Source organism: Aulostomus chinensis, chromosome 16, assembly GCF_037954235.1.
Source record: "Aulostomus chinensis isolate RoL2024-O1b breed Wild chromosome 16, RoL_Achi_v1.0, whole genome shotgun sequence".
Taxonomy (NCBI): Eukaryota; Metazoa; Chordata; class Actinopteri; order Syngnathiformes; family Aulostomidae; genus Aulostomus; species Aulostomus chinensis.
This window is the reverse complement of record NC_141335.1, coordinates 22,382,361-22,402,656: the sequence shown is the minus strand read 5'-3', so window position 1 is coordinate 22,402,656 and position 20,296 is coordinate 22,382,361. Positions and strand designations below refer to the sequence as shown.

Sequence of the window (20,296 nt, the reverse complement as noted above, 5' to 3'; positions counted from 1 at the left end):
CTCAGCTTGCCTGTGGCGATTGTGCAATGCGGTGCAGTTGTCTGGGCTGATGTAAACAGAGTCTTAGTGCCTCTGGAGGCTCAGCCATGTGCCTTGATGCAGCAGTTATGGGCACATGCCCTACTTTCATAAATCAGAGCTGGAAAAAAAGGAAACAGTGTGAAGGGAGAGGAGGAGGGACGAGAGGGGATGCCGAGTGAGCAGGAGAGGGAGGGGGAGTTTGAGATGGAAGGAGGGGAGTGTGGGGGGGCTGAACAAGGCTCATATTGATGTTCCAAACACAGCTGCAGGCGTCAGCTGACTGGCTGGCCTGAAGCTCTGCCTCCTGCCTTTATCAGCTTACACTGTGACCTTTCTCTCTCTACTGGAATAGATCCCCCTCTCAGCCCCCCCCCCCCCGCCCTCTGTAGGCTATCTGACCCTTTACCACTCACTGTCCACAGCCCCCCCTCAATGAGTTCAGGCCTTGTCCTCTCTGACATCTGATTTCTGCAAGGTGTTTGTTTTTGTGTGTGAACGCCTCTAGAAACTCAGCCCCCCCCCCCTTTTTTTTTCCCGGCACATCAGCACTTTCGTTTGTCTCAGATGGCTCAGTTTTCAAGCCTCGCCCGGAGTGCTTACACAACTCACCATGAAGTCACTCTTCCTCCTCACGTCCGCACCTGACGGAGGAGGATACACGGGGAAGCCACAACGGAGGGCTTGGTTGGTCTGCATGTCATTCCGGCAGGATCATGGGGCCACATTCACGCAAAGAAATTTTCCTCGAGAACAAAAGAAAGAGAAGTCTGGTTTGGACATATTTAGGGATCCTGAAATTGAAACAGCAGCTGTTGAGAGAGGTGCGTCCCCACGGGGCAGGAATCAGCAGAGGTAACTGCCAATCAGGTCTGCAGGCCTCAAGGGCTTTTTCTCAGAAAGACGCTCCTACACACCCACACACCACACACACACACACACACACACACACACACACACACACACACACACACCTCCCCATGATGACGCTCTTTAAGTGTTACTGGATAGTGTCTCGATGGTAGCTTTCCACCCACACACACACACACCGCAGCAGCAGCGCCTCCCTCCCCTCCTGACTGTTTGCAGGAAACACTCATCCTTCTCTGGAGATGTTGCCCCGCGGCCGCTCATGCACTCATAAATCCCGCACTCCTTTCTGGGAAATGAAGGGCTTAAAAGATACACACAGTGAGAAAGGAGGAGGGGGTGGGGTGTGAACGCCAAAACACAACTTGCCAAGTATATCTCTGCTGCCCTTTTTGACAGTGAAGTGGCTGGATAGAGTGTCTGCCTTCTGTGGGAGGCAAATAAGGAGCATATTCTGCACTTCCCCCGGTAACTGTGTGAGAATTCGAGACAGTGCGGTATCTAGGCAGACCTCAGCACTACCCAAAACATTACAGGAATGAGAAGTGCTTGGCGGCGGAGGACAAAGAGGGATGGATGGAAGGAAGCAAATAAGAGGGAAGGCGAGAAAAAGAATAGAAGGCTTCAAATGCCAGTCAGCTCCATGTCAGACAATGGAACACAGCTGTTGCTAAGCTTTGAACTGCAGCTGTCTGTCTTCTCCCGGCGTTATATACGCGTTACATGTGGTCACGGGTTGTGTTTGAACACAGCGCTGTTATGAAGTATTAAAGGAAGATTAGTATGCAGCCTGCAATATTCAAATGTAACAGATTGAGGTCATGAGGAGTTACAGAGAGACACATGAGTAGGTGGCGAGGTTGTCAGATGTTCCTGATTTAGAAACCCTCGAGCAGAAAGCAGAGACGAGGAGCGGCAAAGCGGTGGCGCTGCTGTCTGGAGTGGGCTGTAATGGTTTCAGGGTTTAGGGTCAAAGAGGGGGGGTTATGAAGGGCATCGCCGCAAAGGACATCTCCCTTGCGCAGAAAACTCCTCATCTGATTGAGAGCTGAATCTGGAAAAGGGATTTGATTGCTTCTTTTTTTGTGGGTTCGTGACTGAAACGGCCGCCGTGTCCGTCACGCCTGAAAACCCCCTCAAGTGCCTCATTATCGGTGTCATCTGTGGACGGACAGAGAACATCTCCTCCTCATATTGGCAGCTTTTTGATCATCCTCGGGACAATGCACCATTAGGCCCCGGCTGATTTTATAAAGCATGGCTCAATTACTCAAAGGGAGATTATTATATCAGAAAGCACAGGCGTGACTCTGCAAATAAAGGAACACATCAGACCAACACACATGCATACGCAAAATCTGTAGCAAATACTCTTATTTAAGACTGAGCAGAGGTACACCTGGATTTCCACTCAGTCTGGGCTCTCACTTTCCCTTGAGCTGGTGGTGTGAGTGTGCTCGCCTCGCCTGTCTGCTCTGCTGCCTTTTTTTTTTTTTTTTTTTTTAATACGCAGGCGATTAAGTGGCCTGACAATACGCCTCGGCATCAATATGCCTTAAATGTCACTTTTCATGCTACAGCATTTTGTCACAGCAGTTAAGAGCGCCACCCTGGGTGCCTAGTCAGCGTCTACTCAATTATTCATAAGAGGGGAAAACACACACATGTGGTCTCACTTTGCATGTGTGGGAGAGGGAGAGAGACAGAGACAGAGACAGAGACAGAGAGAGAGAGTCCACCCCCACCATCCTATTTTTTTTCCACTAAACTGGAGACAGATGATAGCATTCCTCAAAAATGGAGCTCCTTGCTTTGGCATTTGAGCAAAACTGAGGTGATGAAATAGCACACGGCACTAAAAACACCGTCTGCAGCCATCACCATCCACCCTGATGATTAATTCAGGCGTCTCTGCCTGTGTGGATCCGATGAGTCGGCACCATGCTGCAGGAATTTGGACAGGACCCGAGCCAGAATAGGGTGTTTTAAAGCGTTGCGTGCAGCGTTGCGTTGTAACCTTCAGCTGGAGTAAAGGGGGACTTTCCCTGAATAATAGATCGGCCCTTTCATTCAACCTGCATCTTACTATTTTTTTGCATGCATGAGTAAATTCCTGTGCGTGCTTGTCTGTGCCTGCTGCATTGCAGGGCTATGCGTCGCCGCTGTTGTTGTACATGTAGAGTGTGTGAATGTGTCCGTGTATGAGTGTTCAAGTGTGTGTGTGTTTGTGTGTGTGTGTGTGTGTGTGTGTGTGTGTGTGTGTGTGTGTGTGTGTGTGTGTGTGTGTGTGTGTGTGTGTGTGTGTGTGTGTGTGTGTGTGTGTGTGCTCATCCCACAGTAAATTGATCTGGCTGCTCTCTAGACTGGATGGAAAAGGGCCTGGGGCGAGAAGTGCACACTGCATCAGCAGATGGGAGAGCCCACTGTGTTGCCATCACACGGCATTCCTCATCACTGGGCATGCTCAGTGGGCCGCACCCCACCCCCGCACACCCTCCTTCCTCCCAGGGCCTGTTTGAACCAGTCAGTCGGAGGTGGCTGTGGTGGTGGAGGGGTTGCTTCACCGTCTCTTGTTTCTCATCTGACCTTCAAAGGCAGGCGCAGGGACAGTAGGTTGACAGAGGAGGAAGGGAGGAGGGGTGTTTTTCTAAAAGCTCTTTGGGCAGCAGGGCTGATATGTCACTCATTATTTCCACTCCCTGCTTTTGCCCTGTCACAGCCCTCGGAGAAGCATGCAGCAACGCAGAGCTCTGCACGCTCAGCCAAAGCAGAGAGGCCTTAGTTACCGGATGAGATAACACAATCATTATCTGGGCTGTGCGGTCATCTTAAATGTTGTCATATCTTTTTGGCATTTGTGTCCACAGAGGAATGGTTGAATTTCCTTTTCGCTAGTTAAAGTACAAGCCGACATGTTTCGAATGCGTCAGAGTATGAGGCTGCATTTTTCTTTTTCTTTTTTTCCCCTGTCCTTGCTGGTGGTCATACGGGGCGACTATTTTCACCAACTAAACATGTTGGGCTTCAACCTCTTGTAGAAGTAACAATAATAAAAAAAAAATTTAAAAAGTGGGATGTTTTCCTGACTCGTTTCTTCGTTAATGGGTTAAAAATGACAAATTAAAGAAAAAAACCTGTTTGTGGAGAAAATAAATGCTGATGCTTCAACCCAACTATAAAATTGCTGAGCAGGCACAAGGCGAGAGAAAGCCTCTAAGTTAGAAGTTTATTCCTTCACAGACACTCGAGCAGCTCGTACTTCAGTAACAATGACAGCCGCAGCATCTGCAGCTCCATCAACGGGAAAACATCGGTAAACAGGGTCAACATTTAGGTCGACGGTCAACGTTTGAGGACCTTTATACTCGTGCGCTGGTGTGATTTGTTAGTAAAAAAACAACAACAACAACCAAAAAACCCCAATACCAAGATGAATACACATTTGAGAGTTCAGCAGCGTGATCAGAGAGACTCCGGTCTACAGATGTGTAAAGGGGTGATGGTCAAATGTGTCACAGTGTGTTCGATGTGAGCGCGAGTACGTGTGTGAGGTGTACATCAGCCCCATTCCAGCTAACCAAAAAAAACAAAACTTGCTAGCACTCAGGTTTTTTTTCTGCAGTGGGAACAGCTTTAAACAGCCTTCGCTCCCAGGTCACATGACCCCGCAGAAGATGTGAGTATTTATCACTGATTGGTGGGAACATAAAAACTTGTTTAAACGTGGTCGTTTGTGACCGTGTTCTGGCGCTTCCAGTCACTGGCATGCACACGAGGAGCGGTAAAGTCTGTGGCTTTTTGCCATTTCTGCCCCAAATTCAACCGGTCCGTGTTCCAGCAGCGGCGCTCAAACAGCGGTCAGCTGGTGCTGAGTTTTAAAAACAGACAGAAGCAGAATAATAAAACAGCGACAACACCATCGCCGTCCTCCACGCTGCTTCTACTACACCGACCAAAGATTATACAGCAGCCACTTCCTTGTGTTGTGGTGACGCTGAGAGTCACGCACAAGAAAAATACGGCAACAAAAAAACAGAGAGGCAACCCCTCATCTCCTGGCTGTTGAAGGAGGATCAATCAGCAATTATTAGCTGATTTACTCAGGTCTGAAAAAGCTGTGAGTACACGCACGTGTAAAGTAGTAAAGTGGTGTAAGAGTGGCTGAGTGTACCTGAGTGGCTCTGGCAGGGATTAGGTCCATTTAGAGGGAATTGTTATTGCAAATCAATACAAAGTTGAGTGCCGCTGATCAGCTGACTTCGTTCACGTATCAGACGTCTGAATAACGGTTCGGCTCCAGATTCCATTCCATAGATTACACTGGATCAGAGCTGTAACGTGAGACTTCGCCCTCCATCCAAACGTACAGATCAATTCATTTCTTTGGAATAAATTTAAATCGAAAGCATTCGTCCATCCATTTAGTTTCTATCCCAATTATCCGTTAAGGGTCGCGGGGTCACGGGGGGCTTGAGTCGATCCCAGCAGACGTCGGGCGAATCCGCAGCATTTGTGTTTATTTCTAATTCTGTCGGATAAGAAGAGTCATGTTTTTCTACTAAAGCCTCAAACATGACAACAACAATAATGGAAGTAATATTCAAGAAGATAAGCTTGGGTGTCAGAAACCACGTCGGCAGATTTGTACGGGATTTGGATCAGAACTGAGAAAATAAATGGTGGATCAGTGAGTTGCTATTTAGGACAGACGTGTTCAACAAAGTTCTCCACCGTCAAAACACTGAAGACAGAAATGTTATTCATCCCTCTGGCAGACCTCCAGACACTTTATGAAATATATTCAGCATATAATGTAATATCCACCGCAGCTCATGGATACCCGACACCTTACTAAGTAAGACATTTTATTTTTGGGTTAACAAAAAAAAAAAAAAAGGAACCTGTCGAGTATGAACCAAAGTGGTGAATACAGGAAGTGAAACCATTAAACTGAAGTCATGCAACCTGATAAATCCAATCACTTCATCTGATATCAGGCTCGGAGGAGAAGTGCACCGTTGGAGGGGCAGCCTCGCCTAAAACGACACACTTTTCAATGACAATAAACACAGAAGCCTGACATTTCCAGTTGCTGCGTGGTCTCATTCACTGGATTACAGTCAATAAACTGGCAGCAAAGTAAAACTGTCTGGTTTAAGTTGGGTCAGGTGATGTATGTTAAAGTCTGGTGGGGCGGAGAGATTCTTGTCAGCATTGTGACCGTGTGATTCTTCCTCCTGCAATACTTTACACATCATCACCATTATCATGCCGCTGCGTGCTGACGGTGCAGAGAACTGAATCACCGGCTGAATTCCTCCATGACTCACATGGCACGCTATAAACAGAAAGGCCTTATTTCTTTTCTTCTTCTTCTTTTTTTTTTTGCCTCTTCAATCCAAGTCCCTCAGGCTTTTACACATTCTGTCTTTGTCTTGCCCCGGCCTTCTGCTTGTCTCTTGTCCTTCCGTCTTTGTTTGCTCCCGTCTCTGACTTGCACGGCCGGCTTCCTGTTTATGTCAGGCGAGCATCAAGCCAATCAGCTGTGAAGGCTGTGATCCTCCTCGTAGCTATTTACTACCCGGTGGTCTGTTTAAAAAAAGACTGAATGCGAGCTAAGCTGGGTGCAGGCTGCTGAGTAAGCACGCACGCGAAAGCTCCAATCAGACTCCACAACTGACCCATATACATCTTTCTCCTGGTGAAAGTGTGTTTTACTCTCTAAAATGGCTCACTAGGTGAAGCTTTCATTTATTTGCTTATCTGGGTTTCTCTCGGCGCTGCAGGATCTGCACGCTGACATTTTTTTGTTGCCGCTGAGGCCTGGAATGTGCTGGTTTGCAAGTTTCAAAGATAACAAAGCAGCATGAGGCGGCTGAGTGTAAACTTTGGATGAGGTCACGGTCCGCCAACGCAGCACACACTGTGACATGAGAGGGGATTTTGTTCTGGATTCTCCCTTGGTGGTGTCATACCTTTGCTCTGTGTTTTTTTTTTTTTCCACCCCTCTTGTTTGCTCTTTGAGCCTTTTAGATTACAGGTTATCAAACTGGTGAATGTGTGTGTGTGTGTGTGTGTGTGTGTGTGTGTGTGTATGGTCATAGTTAATTGCAGCCTGCATCTGAAGACAACAGGAATAGACTGTGCAGAGCACGCAGAGGCCTGTTCATGGGTCCAGCCAGTGTTCTCCTGGGAGTTCACGATGTTCTATGATTTTGTTAGACTGGAGAAAATATAATCAGGGCTTTGCCGGGGCATTCGAGTTCAGTGCAGGCGTTACATGAGTTCTAATGCCTGATTCAACACTGGCTCTGGCAAACATGCCTGACATTCAGTGTTTACACCCCTCAATGAAAGCTGCTAGTCAGACCGTCTGATAGCTCGGCCTGGAATTAGATTCGGGAAGTCATGAGATTTCCAGGTGGCTCGGCTTTCCTAGAATTGTTAAGCAGGGATTTTTCAAAGTCTTGCCAGCACACATTAAACTGAAGACAACCCCCCCCCCCCCCCCCTTCTGTAAAGAATTACACTGAAACATTTCCTGTGCTCATACGCACGCCAACACTGACTGCTTTTTAACAGCCCCGGTATGGACATGAATAAATAAACCTCCCAAATTCTGTAATTCATTTAAAAAAGGAAAAAACAGTGAGGGGGAACAGACGAGCACTTTCCAGAGAGAAAAAGCTCTCCGGTGCCATCACTTGGAACACAGAGAAGCATGAATAATGAATCTGTGCTGAACTCCTGCTGAACTCTCTGCACCAGCACCAAGCCAGAGATCAGCACCACATGACATCCAACGCACACACGCACCCGCTGACCTCCACAGAGCTCCGAACATAGGAGACAATCTGTTGTGGAGCGGCGTGTCTGTCCGCGCTGCGAATCCTCGCTCTGTGCTGCACCTGGCTGCAGTCGGAGGACTTTCCTTTGATAAACCTGGTGACTGTCGTGAGGTGGCAAGCCAACCAAAGTGGAAAGATAAACAGAAACCAGTGCTGGGGCGGTTAAAGCTCCCACCCTTTTGGCAGCTGAAGTGTGTGTGAGCAGTTCAATGTTTAACTCTTGTGTCAACAGCACACATGTGTCACAACAGCATTCCTGCGAGGCGTTTGTCTTGTGACAGAGCGGTTTCATAATGGGACCACAGCTCTGACTGCCTGTGTGCATTGTTTTCTGGCAGGAGGAAGGGGAAGGGGCTCGGGCTTGGTGTCGGATGACTTGTGGCCTGATGAGTTTCATGTTTCTGCATGCTGTGTGTTAATGAACGGCGAGCTCAGGTCCTGAATAGCTGTGTTAACTAGTTCAAACAGCCTCTTCCTGCCTGTAAATGGTTAACTCCGAGCAGATCATGCCTAAGCTTTTTTTTCTTTTTTGCACTTCCAGGGAGGTGAACTTTGTTCACCTTGTTGTTAGGCAACCACATTTTTGATCAGAGTGATTCTTATCATGAGAGGAGAGAGAGAGAGAGAGCGGAACACGTCACACCGCCTCAGGAAGGAAGGCAGAAACGAGTTCTCTGCGAAGATGTTTGTTGATGAGCGAGGTCGATATGTACATGTGAAAATAAGAGCGGGGAAGGGTGGTGTGTGTTGTCCTTCAGGGCTACCCTGGGTGTAGCCAGACTTGTCAGTCAGAGTGAAACCATTTCCTCTTCAAGGCTGTCTGACTCCTCCCTCCCATTGTGTGGCAACGCTGTGTAGGTGAACTTTATCCTGCTTTGTTGAGAGAGAGCTTTCTTTTGATTTGCATAGAACAAGGTCAAGTTACACATCTGCGAGCTTGCTGAACAATGTGGGTCCCGTCACTTAAGGGGGGGGGGGGGGGGGAATCACAACTTTCATGTGTTCAAACAGCTCCAAAACAGCTAAACCTGTATGGCGACTATGTTAAACAACCCCAGTATTGCATTTCCAACTGGGATGGCTCGGATAACATTCAACACACCCAGCTCGACGTGCCCTTTGGACAGGCAGGTTTTCTGCAAACACATGGTGTAAGACGGCTCTCTATCAGCAGCGTGCTTGTAGTCGTTACAAATTTGCACAATACAAACACACCGGTTCATATCACCTTGAGCTTATCAGACTCCTTCAAGGGCACTGAACTTTCCCACACTGCTCTCGCTGCTCCTTTGGGACCGTTGCGTCAAAGCTCTTCTATTTATTCCATGTGCTTCCCACACTATTACCGTAGCGTTTCAGCTGAGCATGCTGTGGTGACTAAACCATCCACTATGTCAGGCCTGCAATCATCCCTCGACAACTCGTAACTACTACACCGGCCCCAGATCCACGCTTTAATGAATAAATATTCATAAAATATCAATTTTAGATTGTTAACCATTTCCACCCATTGGTTTTTATAAGGATGCTAAGTTAGCTTAGCTTCATATAAAGACTGGAAACAGTGGTAGACAGCCAGCTAGGCTCTGTGCAAAGCTGCATACATTAGAAGCAGCGCATCGTTGAAAGTCGGTCGCTCGACATTCAAGTATCTGGTTGCCAGGTGGAATGAATTTCCCATCCGTCTATCAGCACTGATGGCTGCCCTCATTCATTCGCTCTCCCACTTCGCCTCTGCAGCAGCTGAACTGTCTGTTTTTGCTACAAGTGACAAGACTTCCATGGTTGCTTCGTCTCTTTCTGTGTCTAAATTTTAAAAATCTAATTTCCAGCATCATCAAAGCACATAAATCAACCCTGTATAACTTTCTGTTTAAGTGTAAAATGTGTAATGATTTGTCAGTGTCATAATCAGATCTTAATCACCACCGAGTCCTCATTTGTTCCTGACTAATACTGTATATTGATTAGGTTTTCAGTGCCACAGACAATATTTGGACAGCACTTGTTTTCATGTGGCTTTTTCTAAGTCAGATAAACCACATGCTTAGCTAGCCCACGTGGCACTAATGTTATTACAGCCTCTGTAATGGGCACGCGGTGCTGCTCGGTTAGGAAGCAATGATGTCATTGTTTGGGTATACTGTTCTAATGGACTGGACAGTTTGGAACCAGCTCTTCTTTTGCATCCCTAACACTGACTCATCCATGCAAGCAGCCCTTTTTTTTTGTCTCTAATTTTTGAAGCTTAGTAGATAGCAATACACCCACTGAGATCTGGTCCGTTGTTTCTGTGGCAGAAACAGCTGTTAATGTTGTCACACCGGAGCAGTTTGAGTCAGCCTCGTTTTGACCTGCGCATTTGACCTGCGGAGTTAACTACTCACTGAAGAGGAACCAAAGCCGCCTAACTATCAGACAAGTTACACAAACCTCGTGGTGAGCACGTCTGTAAAATCATTAACCAAAATGTCAATCGCAACCTTTGTTTTACCGGCAAGCAAAATGGTTCCGATTATCTGGCTAGACTTTGCTGCAGTGTTTCCAGATGTCAGTGACATTTTCCCCACTGAGAGAACTGATGCTTAAGTTGCAGCTAGTTGATTAGAGTTGGACTCATCCTGACTGTCCTTGGATTCACATGTTGTGCTTGTCATTCACGCCGTCTTGTCCAGGGACAAAGCTTTGAAGTGGATGAGGGAGGTGAGTGAACATGTGCCCAGATGCCCAGACGCTGCGGTTAAAGGGGCTTTATCTCACAGACGGGGGGACAGCATTCATCTCTTGCCCTCCCATCTCTCACCGCCACAGGAGGCGGAATGTGACAACCAATGCTCCCCAGCTGCTCAGACGCCAGGCCTGCAGAACCACAGGCGGATAATGAATGCCACACCATCATGACAACTTGCACTTTTATGGAAAGAGGAGGACAGACATCTCTGGTACAGGCGCTCGCGGTGTACGATGAAACATCCTCCATAAAGCAGACGATCAAAGAGAGAGGGCAGTCATCTGTGGAATCTGAACGGCAACCTCAAGTGATTCATGGCCGCGACCAAAAAAGGCCTGTTTCCAAATGCTAGCGTGGGCCTGATTAAAACTGAACATCTGTAAACTCTCCCTGCGTTTACCCATGATCTTCCCCATCAGCCACACGCTATCTATGAACAACTTCTCCCACAATTATGAGACTTCTGCAAATTAGGTCAGCGTTTGCTATTCCTGGTGCTCCTTCCTCGCACGCGTGCGTTATTTTGTTCTCTCACATGTCCCTATATATTCATCTGCTTTCAAGAAAACGAATAACTTTGATCTTCCTCCAACAGCAGCCCTGAAATAGCCACCAAAATAAAGATGTTATAAATATGCATGTTCACGCATATTTCTATGTATTATTTATCAGGGTTTATGCAACTGTTTGGTTAAACAAATGAATATATGCAAAGGAGTTAAAACAAATCACTTGGGTGCTCCGGCTAACGACAGTAAAGGACAGTGGGAATGTCAAAATAAAAAAGGCTGTGAATAAATAATGTCCTCCGCACCTGGAAATGGAACCAGACTGCAGTGTTAACTGCTTCACCGGGGACGTCAGAGTCCATTTTCTAGTAAGACAGTTCTAAAATAGACACAAGCTCTGGTAATAAATAAGCCCACTTTGGGAAAGTTTTATTTTGGCTCCAAGGGAGGGGTTACATAAGACTAAATACTCCTCATTCTTTTTGGTTGGACTAGAAAAAAAGACATGTAATCTCTCCAGCATCAGGAAGGAAAGAAAAAACCCTTCCAAACTCACACTGTGACACACTCTACACATAAGATCTTTAGGATAATGGATCGCTCCAGACCTCGCATGAGACGTGAGAACAAACAGGCCATTCAGCCACCAGCGTGCTGCTCCCGTCCTTCTGGGAGTTGAAAATGTTTGTGTCTTTCTTATCTTCGAGAAGGCAGCTGACGTAGATTTTGAACAGTTTGTCCAAGTTTCACTTCTGTCACACAGCTGGAATGATTGCACAGCTCAGGTGAAGATGCTTAGCGTGTGAGTCAAATGTGAATGTTCCTAGTAAGGTGTTAAACATGGAAACACTCGTAGCAGTGGGTCAGAGAGGATCGTGAATCACAGGAGCCGAAACAGTTGATGTACCAAAAAAAAAAAAAAAAAAAAAAATGCAAGTGAAAGATTGTTTACATCAGGTTGTAACCGAAAATGTTTGGGGGTTTCCAGCGGACAGGAAATGATGTCGTTGTCTCCTCATGAAGCCTGCACGCTTACTCAAACACATTACGGAAGCAAAGCGGGGGCCTTCCTGTTCCTGGTTACCCAAAGTGCATCTGCATGCAAGCCACAGAAACAAACTTCTGTATAATAATGGATGTGAAAACAAAGCTGCTGCTTGTTTACATTTTTCTGTTGCAGGGATTTTTTTTCTTCTCCCTCCATGAAAAAAAACCAACAACAAAAAAAACCCCAAACCCAACCCTCAGCTATTAACCAAGTCGCCTGTCTCCAGGCCGATCAAGCGGATATGTTACCATCTTGGGTTTTTTTTTTTCTCTAAATGGATACACATGTGGCACATCTGTGTCCAAGCCTGACTCATTACTCACTTTTTTATGTTCCATTCTCTGCAGCCATGGCAACTGCTGCATGTTTGGCAGAAAGCTTTTGAAGGCATTGGAAAAAGAGAGAGAGAGCCTAGGGAGGGAGCATAAAGGGAGAGCTGGCGAGGGAGGGAGGGAGGGAGAGCAGGCTCTCAGTAGTTGGCCTACATCCAGTGTAATCATGCCATGGAGCTGAAATGAGGCCTTTGGCAGCACACCAGGTTTCTGAGAACAAAGATGTGAGCTTCTAATGTTGGCGGTGGGGCCTGCTTGGCATCCTTTGCCATTTCCCAGCAGCCCTTGCCTTGGCTGACTGCCAGGACCCCCCCCCCCCCCCCCCCCCCCGCGGGGACTGCAAAGAGGATCAGAATAAAGAGAGAGACTTGTTTTTCACTCGCCTCTTGCTCTGGCCCAATGACATCACCTCTGCAGCCTCCAGCCCCCAGATTCCAGTCGCCCCAGCGCATTTTTCCCTTTCGCCGATGGACCCTCCATTTTATTTGAATTCCTCCATTTTACACAGATATCAAACTGCATGTGCTGTTATTAAATTCCCCGTGTAGAAATAGAATCGTTTTATTTATAAATCAGGGCGTGTGACAGACGGTTGCTTCAAAAATGTATCTGCACTTCTTTGCTGTGGTTAAAAATAGCAGCATAAACAGGCGAATAGCGCCTTCATGGTTACCTCGCTGCGTTGCGTCCCCAACCCCGGCCGCTCTAGTCATCCACCGGGTACACGTCTCCCCCGATGTGTCCTCACACCGTCTCCTTTTATGTCACTGCAACATGTTACAGTTTCACCTCAGCAGCTAAGGAGGTTATATAAGTGCTGGTGGAGTGAGAGGGGGGGGTGGGGAGAAAAAACAGCCAGTGTTGTGCTCCGCTTAGGCAGAAAACTTCAGAGAGAATTTGTAATCATTCTCTCCCATGAATAAAAGATGGCCAATATAAAATTCAACAGGCTCCGAGAACAAAAATAACGTCATCTCATCAGGCCTGTGGTGCTGTCACATGCTGGGTATTCCCCTGGCCGTCACCGACCTCTCACTCTTTATTTAGCTATTTCATGCCTCACTTTCCTTACTGCTGAAAGGGAAAGAAAAAAAGAAGAAGAAAAAAGAAAAAGACATAGTGGATTCTGCAGCCGATCCATCTGGTTTAGCAGCTACTCTCAAACTAGGCAGCCGTCAGCCGGGTCACACTGTGATGATTTTACTGTATACATGCTTCATTTTGCCAGTCGCAGCCATCTGTGCATGTCTGGCTTCCTCTCAGACCTTTTCGCCTTCAGTACAATCTCTCTGCAGCCTCTGCAGCCTTTTTTTTTTTTTTTTTAAGAGACAAATGGATGTCTCTATTGTAGAATCAGGTCATTTGGGATTTAATTGAATCCCAGCATGTATCCGTCTTGCATAATAGTGTGCAGTTATTTGCCCGCACCAACATTTACAGAGCAGAAGGATCAGAGCCTTAGATGACGGCTTCCCACCAACCTTAAGGGGAGAATTTGTTGGTTTTGTCCCTCACAAGAGTAGTTTCCTAACTGTGTCAGAAAGCCTCGCACTTCCTGGTGTTGTTCCGAAGCTCCAGAAGGAGGCGGTGGCAACAGTTCGATTGAAAGGAACTAAACGTCTATTATTGTGCGGCTTCATTCAGATGCTGGCAGCTACAAATATCGCGCACCTCAGATGAATATCAGCCGGCTTTGAAGCGAGCCCCATACCACGGTTGTGTGGTGGAGGCGGCAGGCAGCGAGCCAAATGGCCTCATGTCCCATACATGGGTGAGGCGGATGAGGGTACGTGACTAAACATCTCGCTTCCTTTTTTTTTTTTTTTCTTCTTCCCAACGTCACATGGACTTGCACAAACATATCCTGCTTTGTGTCTGCAGGTTTCAGACGCATTGCCTCACCCAAAAAAAGCCTGAGGCTAAACACTGCAATGAGTTGGAATGAGACCAGATGAGAGGGAGGAATCTGAGACACTCCTCCAGTTCCAACCTACACTTTTACTTCAGGGGATTTTGGCTGCTTCACGACATGCTGCTTGTTACATTTTTCCACTGCATTACTCGTCAATCACCCCCTAATAGTGGCTTGTATTCGACTTATCTTTTAATTGACGGACGGCTGATTCACTGGAGTTGTTTAGTATATTTGGAAGTGCACTAAAAAAAAAAATGTGGGCAGAGCTATATTCATGCTGCAACCCTGCTCCATTCAAGACACCAGCTGGAAATCCCCACCTCATGACAGAGCTTCCTGGTTAATGGCTAATGGAGCCCCCCCTCCCTCCTCCCTCTCTCTCTCTCTCTCTCTCTCTCTCTCTCTTCATGTGAACATGGAGGGGGGGGGGGCATATCAAACCCAGGTCAGCACAGTTCATGCTGGTGGTGGCACACAAAATTAAGCAGATCTGGGAATTTCAAAATTAAAATAAAAAAACATTCCCTTATAAATTATAAGCAATTTCCAAAAATACTCTACAAAAAAAAAAGAAAAGAAAAAGGTTGTTTTTGTTGGGGACCCACCTCATTCATCGCACAGCGGCGGCGGCGGCGGCGGCAGCAGCACATGGAGTCCAGGCGCTTCGCACCGAGAAAAACAAGCTGCCTAAACCGGATAAAGCAGTGAGTTCAGGACAAAGCAGCAGGCAACTGGAGGGTTTCACTCCCTGATAACCTGCACTCACACTTAGAACCTAACCGCGTTCACGCTCGCTGGTGTCGTATTTCTGCAGAACAACAACAACAACAACAACAATAATAATAATAACAACAACGAGGAAGAAGAAATGCGGGCTTCCTTCAGTCGGAGCTGATCTGGGTGCAGTTTTGGCGGAGGATCAAGTGATTAAATTAAAAAAAAGAAGAGTGAGTGACAGAGGCTGCAGTAAACTGAGGGGGGAGGTGGTGTGTGTGTGTGTGTGTGGGGGGGGGGGTCTGTCGAAGAAATCAAGTCAATAGAAACTGAAGTGGAAGCAGGCGTTTAGAGCTCCGTGGTGACGTCACTGCTCCACATTGAGCCAGTAGTAGCGAGTCAGTGGAGATAGATAGAGCAGCGCCGTAGTAAAGTACACACCGACATGAACTTCTCCCTGTAAAACTTCACCCTTGTTGCTCTGAAAACCGGGAGAGGACCAGTTTACGGCTGTGACATTTCTTTTTTTTTTCTTCCCCCACCAAAGGAACTTGCTGTTTATTCGTTTGTGACGGGAGCTCGGGACGAAAAACAGGACAAGAAGATATCATTTTGGGTTTCTTTTCGGGGGGTCGACGACGAGCTGCTATGTCGTCCGCGGCGGTCGCTGCTTCTTCCAGGAGGCAGTCGTGTTATTTATGCGACCTGCCCCGCATGCCGTGGGCTATGATCTGGGATTTTACCGAGCCCGTGTGTCGGGGATGTGTCAACTATGAAGGAGCAGACCGAATTGAGTTTGTCATCGAGACGGCCCGGCAGCTCAAGAGGGCTCACGGCTTTCAGGAGGGCAGGTCTCCCGGGCCGGGGAAGTCGCAGCTCTCCGGGAAGGAGATCCAGGCGATAAACCACGCGGCGGCGGCGGCGGCGGGGGACCCAGGCTCCCGGCCGCCGCAGCCGTTGGACCGCTACCCGCTCTCCTCCGACCGCCCCCCCAGGCTGGGTCCGGAGTATCAGTCTAGCAGGCAGGCGAACGGCATTCCTGTCCCCAATGGATTTCCTAAACCCGACGAGCCGCCTGAGCTGAACCGCCAAAGCCCTAACCCGCGCAGGAATAGCACGGTCCTCCCGAATCTAGTGCCTTTGGTTAACGGGAGCATTCCTCCGGTGCACGCCGTCAACGGTAGACAGGGCCAGATGGGGCTCCCCACCGCTCTAGCGGGCGGTAGCCCCGCCGACCTGGGCAAAAGACCCGCCTCGGTCTCCAGTACCGAGCACGACAGAGAAGGCAAGGAGAAACACAGACCGGACAGCCTCACGCCGGAGATCTCCGACATCCACAAAGGCAGAGCTGACCCGGACTGGATGGGCAAAGGCAAGACGGTGAGGGACCTGATGGCTCTGCACACCTTCGACAACCGGCTCAAGAAGGACCATGCGGCTATGCAACAAAGGGTGATGGGCTACGAGAGCAGCGCCACCGCGACCAAGTCAGGTAGGAGCGACGTGTCAATAATACCGTGGTTATTCTCTACAGGTTGAGGGATTATGACGTCAATATTCACCCAAGTGGTTAAAAATGGTCAGGTGATAATTCGAATATTGCATTTCTGTAAAAAAAAGAAAAAGAAAAAAGAGTGTCTCGTTTCTGTGCATTATTATTTTTATTCGTAGTAGTAACATTATTATTATTGTTGCCATTGTGCAGCCTGTGTGGCAGCCTGGAACAGTAAAAATTCAGGACTCTCCTCCTGTGTGTTTGTCCTTGTCTGAGCTGTGCAACTCAACTCTTGTGTTTAACCCTTTCCCACCTCCAGACAGAGGAAAACACCCCCGGACTATGAAGAGAAAAGCATCTCCTGAGCCAGAGGGAGAGGGGACGGCCGCCAAGCTGAATGGAGAAGGACAGCAGTGGTTACCACCACCTTCTGACGTACTGAAAATGCCACCGGTTCCCCCTCCGAGTTTCGCCTCTCCCCCTTCCACAATATCCCCCCACGCCCGCACCACCCCACCAGAAGCTGCCCAGAACGGCCAGTCCCCCATGGCGGCGCTCATCATGGCGGCAGACAATGCAGGTGGGAACAGCTCTCCCAAGGACGCCAACCAGGTCCACTCCACCACCCGCAGGAACAGCAGCAGCCCCCTGTCGCCGTCCTCCATGAATCAGAGGAGGCTGACGCAGAGAGATGCATCTGGTGCTGGTACCCCCCACGTGCCAGGCATGGACCAAGTGCACCCCCAAAGCATTCCGGACTCCTCGGTACCCGGCAGCATACCCCTGTGCTGCACGCTGTGTCACGAGCGTTTAGAGGACACACACTTTGTTCAGTGCCCGTCTGTGCCCTCTCACAAGTTCTGCTTCCCGTGCTCGAGGGAAAGCATAAAGCAGCAAGGTGCCACGGGTGAAGTGTACTGTCCAAGTGGTGAGAAATGTCCCCTGGTTGGCTCGAACGTACCGTGGGCTTTCATGCAAGGAGAAATCGCCACCATCCTTGCAGGAGACGTCAAAGTAAAAAAGGAGAGGGACCCTTGATTTTGTCTGAACACTTCTATGGGGAGGGGAAGCAAAAATATGAGTATAAATATATAAATATCACATACATACCATTCAAACCAACTAACGGACTTGTACATATTGGACCCAAGGGAAGAGTATACTTCGTAAACATGGTTGTATAATTTTTGATTTTTGAATACATTGTGTTTCTATATTTTTGAAGATAAAGGTATGTACTCATTATAATGGACTACGTTCCTCTTTGTTGATGTTTAACAAAATTCTTGATGTACTTCTAGGTCTGGTGGCAGTTCCTGTTTAACGTAGAATGTGACTAATGCTACTCTACGAGCACTTGGCAAAACTGAAATGCTTTTAGCTGTACTTGTATGCACTTGTTTAAAAATTGCCAAATACAATTTCTGATCTTGTATGAACTTATTGTCTGAGCTTGCTTCATTTGAGTGATTAAGCTACACGAGACAGATTAGAACCGGGGCTCTCTCTCTCTCTCTTTCACTCTCTCCCTCTGCTCTCTCTCACTCTCTCTCTTTGGCTTGTTGTGACGGCTCAGGAGACTTGATTTACGCTGCACAACACAAGTAGGCTACTGTTTCAAGCTGCACCGAGGCACCTCCTCTGCACACACGCACGCACACACACACACACACACACACACACACGCCTCTCGTGTAAAAGCGTGAAAAAATGGCACACCGTCCCGGATATGCTACAGTTTGTGCATCAACCGATTGCAGCGTACAGAAATATGTGCCAAGTCATGTTCAGTCAGCTGGAATCTGTTGAGTCAGTAATGTGAGACAGTGTGTGATTGTCAACACGATACCACAGTGGAAGCACGTTGTGTAACCACACAACTTTTGCTGAAATTAATCATTCTGAAGAATGTTTAGACATGCAGCACATATTTTCCAGCTTGTATGCAAACTGTGCTGACATCAGAGGCTCTCTTTATCGGGAGAGAATCCCACAGTCTCCAAAAACATTCCCAAAGCTGGAATTTGGAACACGAAAAAGAGCTTTTGTGCGATCTGTCGTCACTGATTCTGACTCTGTCTCTCGCTGGGTCACTCATTAAGATCAGGTCTCAGTGTGCAGCTCTCCAGACTCACGGCGACGTGTCCGTGTGATGGCGACTCAGCCTGTGTGACGGCGAGGAGGCTGCTGAGAGCATCTCCACAGATCGCCGGCAGCTTATGGATTCATTAAGCGACAAACGGCAGCTACTGTGCCTGCAAATGAGAAGCAATCTGGAGATTTTTCTCGCTTCTTCAGACAAAGAACTCCCATGTAGCTGACGCTGCAGCAGCACACAGGCATGGAGGATATGTTCTAGCGGAGGAAGAGGAGGGTGAGGGGGCGCGTGTATGTGTGTGTGTGTGTGTGTGTGTGTGTGTGTGTGTGTGTGGTGAGGGGGTGGTGTGGTGGTGGTTGCTGTAGTAGGCAGTTGCGTAATTATTTGAGACACAATCTGCTTCCTGCTCATGCTTTATTGAGCTGTCAATGCAGCCCCACCCCATCCCCCCATCCCGAAAAATCAGCACGGATCCTAATGTTTTCTTTGGTAGTGAAATGAGTGTTCTCATCATCGGGGGGTTTATTTACCTCACTTGACTCTCAGCAGTGATATGAATGTGGTCCTTTTATAGATGATATTTGGCTCAACCCACTTTCTAAAAAAGCTCCCGATTGATTCATAATGTTGAATGAAAACATGGCCTTTGCCCCCCACCACTGTTCAGCTCGCTCACAAGGGCGCGGATCATTATTGTGCCCTGTTTGAAAAGACAAATAGGGGGATAAAATGAACCCTTAGCAAAACAATAAGAGCAAATAAAAGCGTTCACAAAGGAATTTCAGTCTCAAAAGCTGTGAAGCGGCTGATTTTTGACGAGTGCACATTTCGATGACTGCTGTTTGTTTATAATCCCTTCTCAGGTTTTTTTTTTTTTTTTTCCCAGTCATTCATCAGTTGGACTTTTAAAACCAGAAACACACTTTGATAAACTCGCTTTTAACTGTCAACAACACACCCACTCCAGATTGCCTCTGACACACACACACACACACACACACACACACACACACACACACACACAGCTCAGTTTTTTATTAGTAGCACTTTGACCTGCATGCCCTTTGACTGAACTGGCCAGATCCGAGAATATCGGAGACGAGATGCGGGTTGACGTAACGTGATATGATGCAATGTCACCTAAAGGAACATTTCTCTCTCCCGTAAATGTTTATCCCGGTAGAACCGGTACCTGTTTGTTCAGTCAGCGCTCACTAAAATAGCTCGCCCTGCATGTAATCCTGTGATAATGTGTGCCTGGCAGTGGCTCTGTCATAACACTCTGCTCTGGTGTTGCATAGTTACCAGGGAAATCTGTGCATGGCAGATGCTCCTGTGCAGCCTCATTCATATGCAGGAACATTGTGGAGAGATTTCAGTAAACAAACAGCATGCAAAAGCAAGGTCACATAGAGTTGATGACAAAAAACCTATTTTATTCTGTTGTTTATACTGCCACTCATGACAGCTTCTGTTTTCATGACATTTGTGGTTAATAACTCACTGATTTGTGTACTTATGGCGACCCGAGGCTTTTCAATGTTTAACTTGAATTTGTTTTTTTCTTGCTGTAGGAGATGCTGGCTGCGTCGGGCGAAACTGTTAGCACCCAAGGCAAAGATGAATTTAGTCTCCCCCTGCGTCGGCTGCTTTATGATCACTTTTGTCTACGATCGCAGGATTACATCCAAGTATTTGATGTTCCAGCTGTGAAATAG

The 20,296-nt window shown here is 47.6% G+C and overlaps 1 protein-coding gene across 1 annotated transcript; it reads left to right on the top strand.

Annotated features, from left to right (window-relative positions):
- Positions 1 to 15,304: 15,304 nt before the first annotated feature.
- Positions 15,305 to 17,919, top strand: irf2bp2a (interferon regulatory factor 2 binding protein 2a). Its single transcript, XM_086180898.1, has 2 exons — positions 15,305 to 16,477; positions 16,800 to 17,919. The coding sequence occupies exons 1-2, from the start codon at positions 15,634 to 15,636 to the stop codon at positions 17,516 to 17,518; spliced, it is 1,563 nt and encodes a 520-aa protein (XP_086037024.1). The 5' UTR covers positions 15,305 to 15,633; the 3' UTR covers positions 17,519 to 17,919.
- Positions 17,920 to 20,296: the final 2,377 nt, after the last annotated feature.

Coding starts and splice junctions, on each gene's coding strand:
- irf2bp2a (XM_086180898.1), top strand. CDS start 15,634: ATGTCGTCCGCGGCGGTCGCTGCTTCTTCCAGGAGGCAGTCGTGTTAT. Junction 16,478..16,799: donor CGCCACCGCGACCAAGTCAG/GTAGGAGCGACG, acceptor TCCCACCTCCAG/ACAGAGGAAAACACCCCCGG.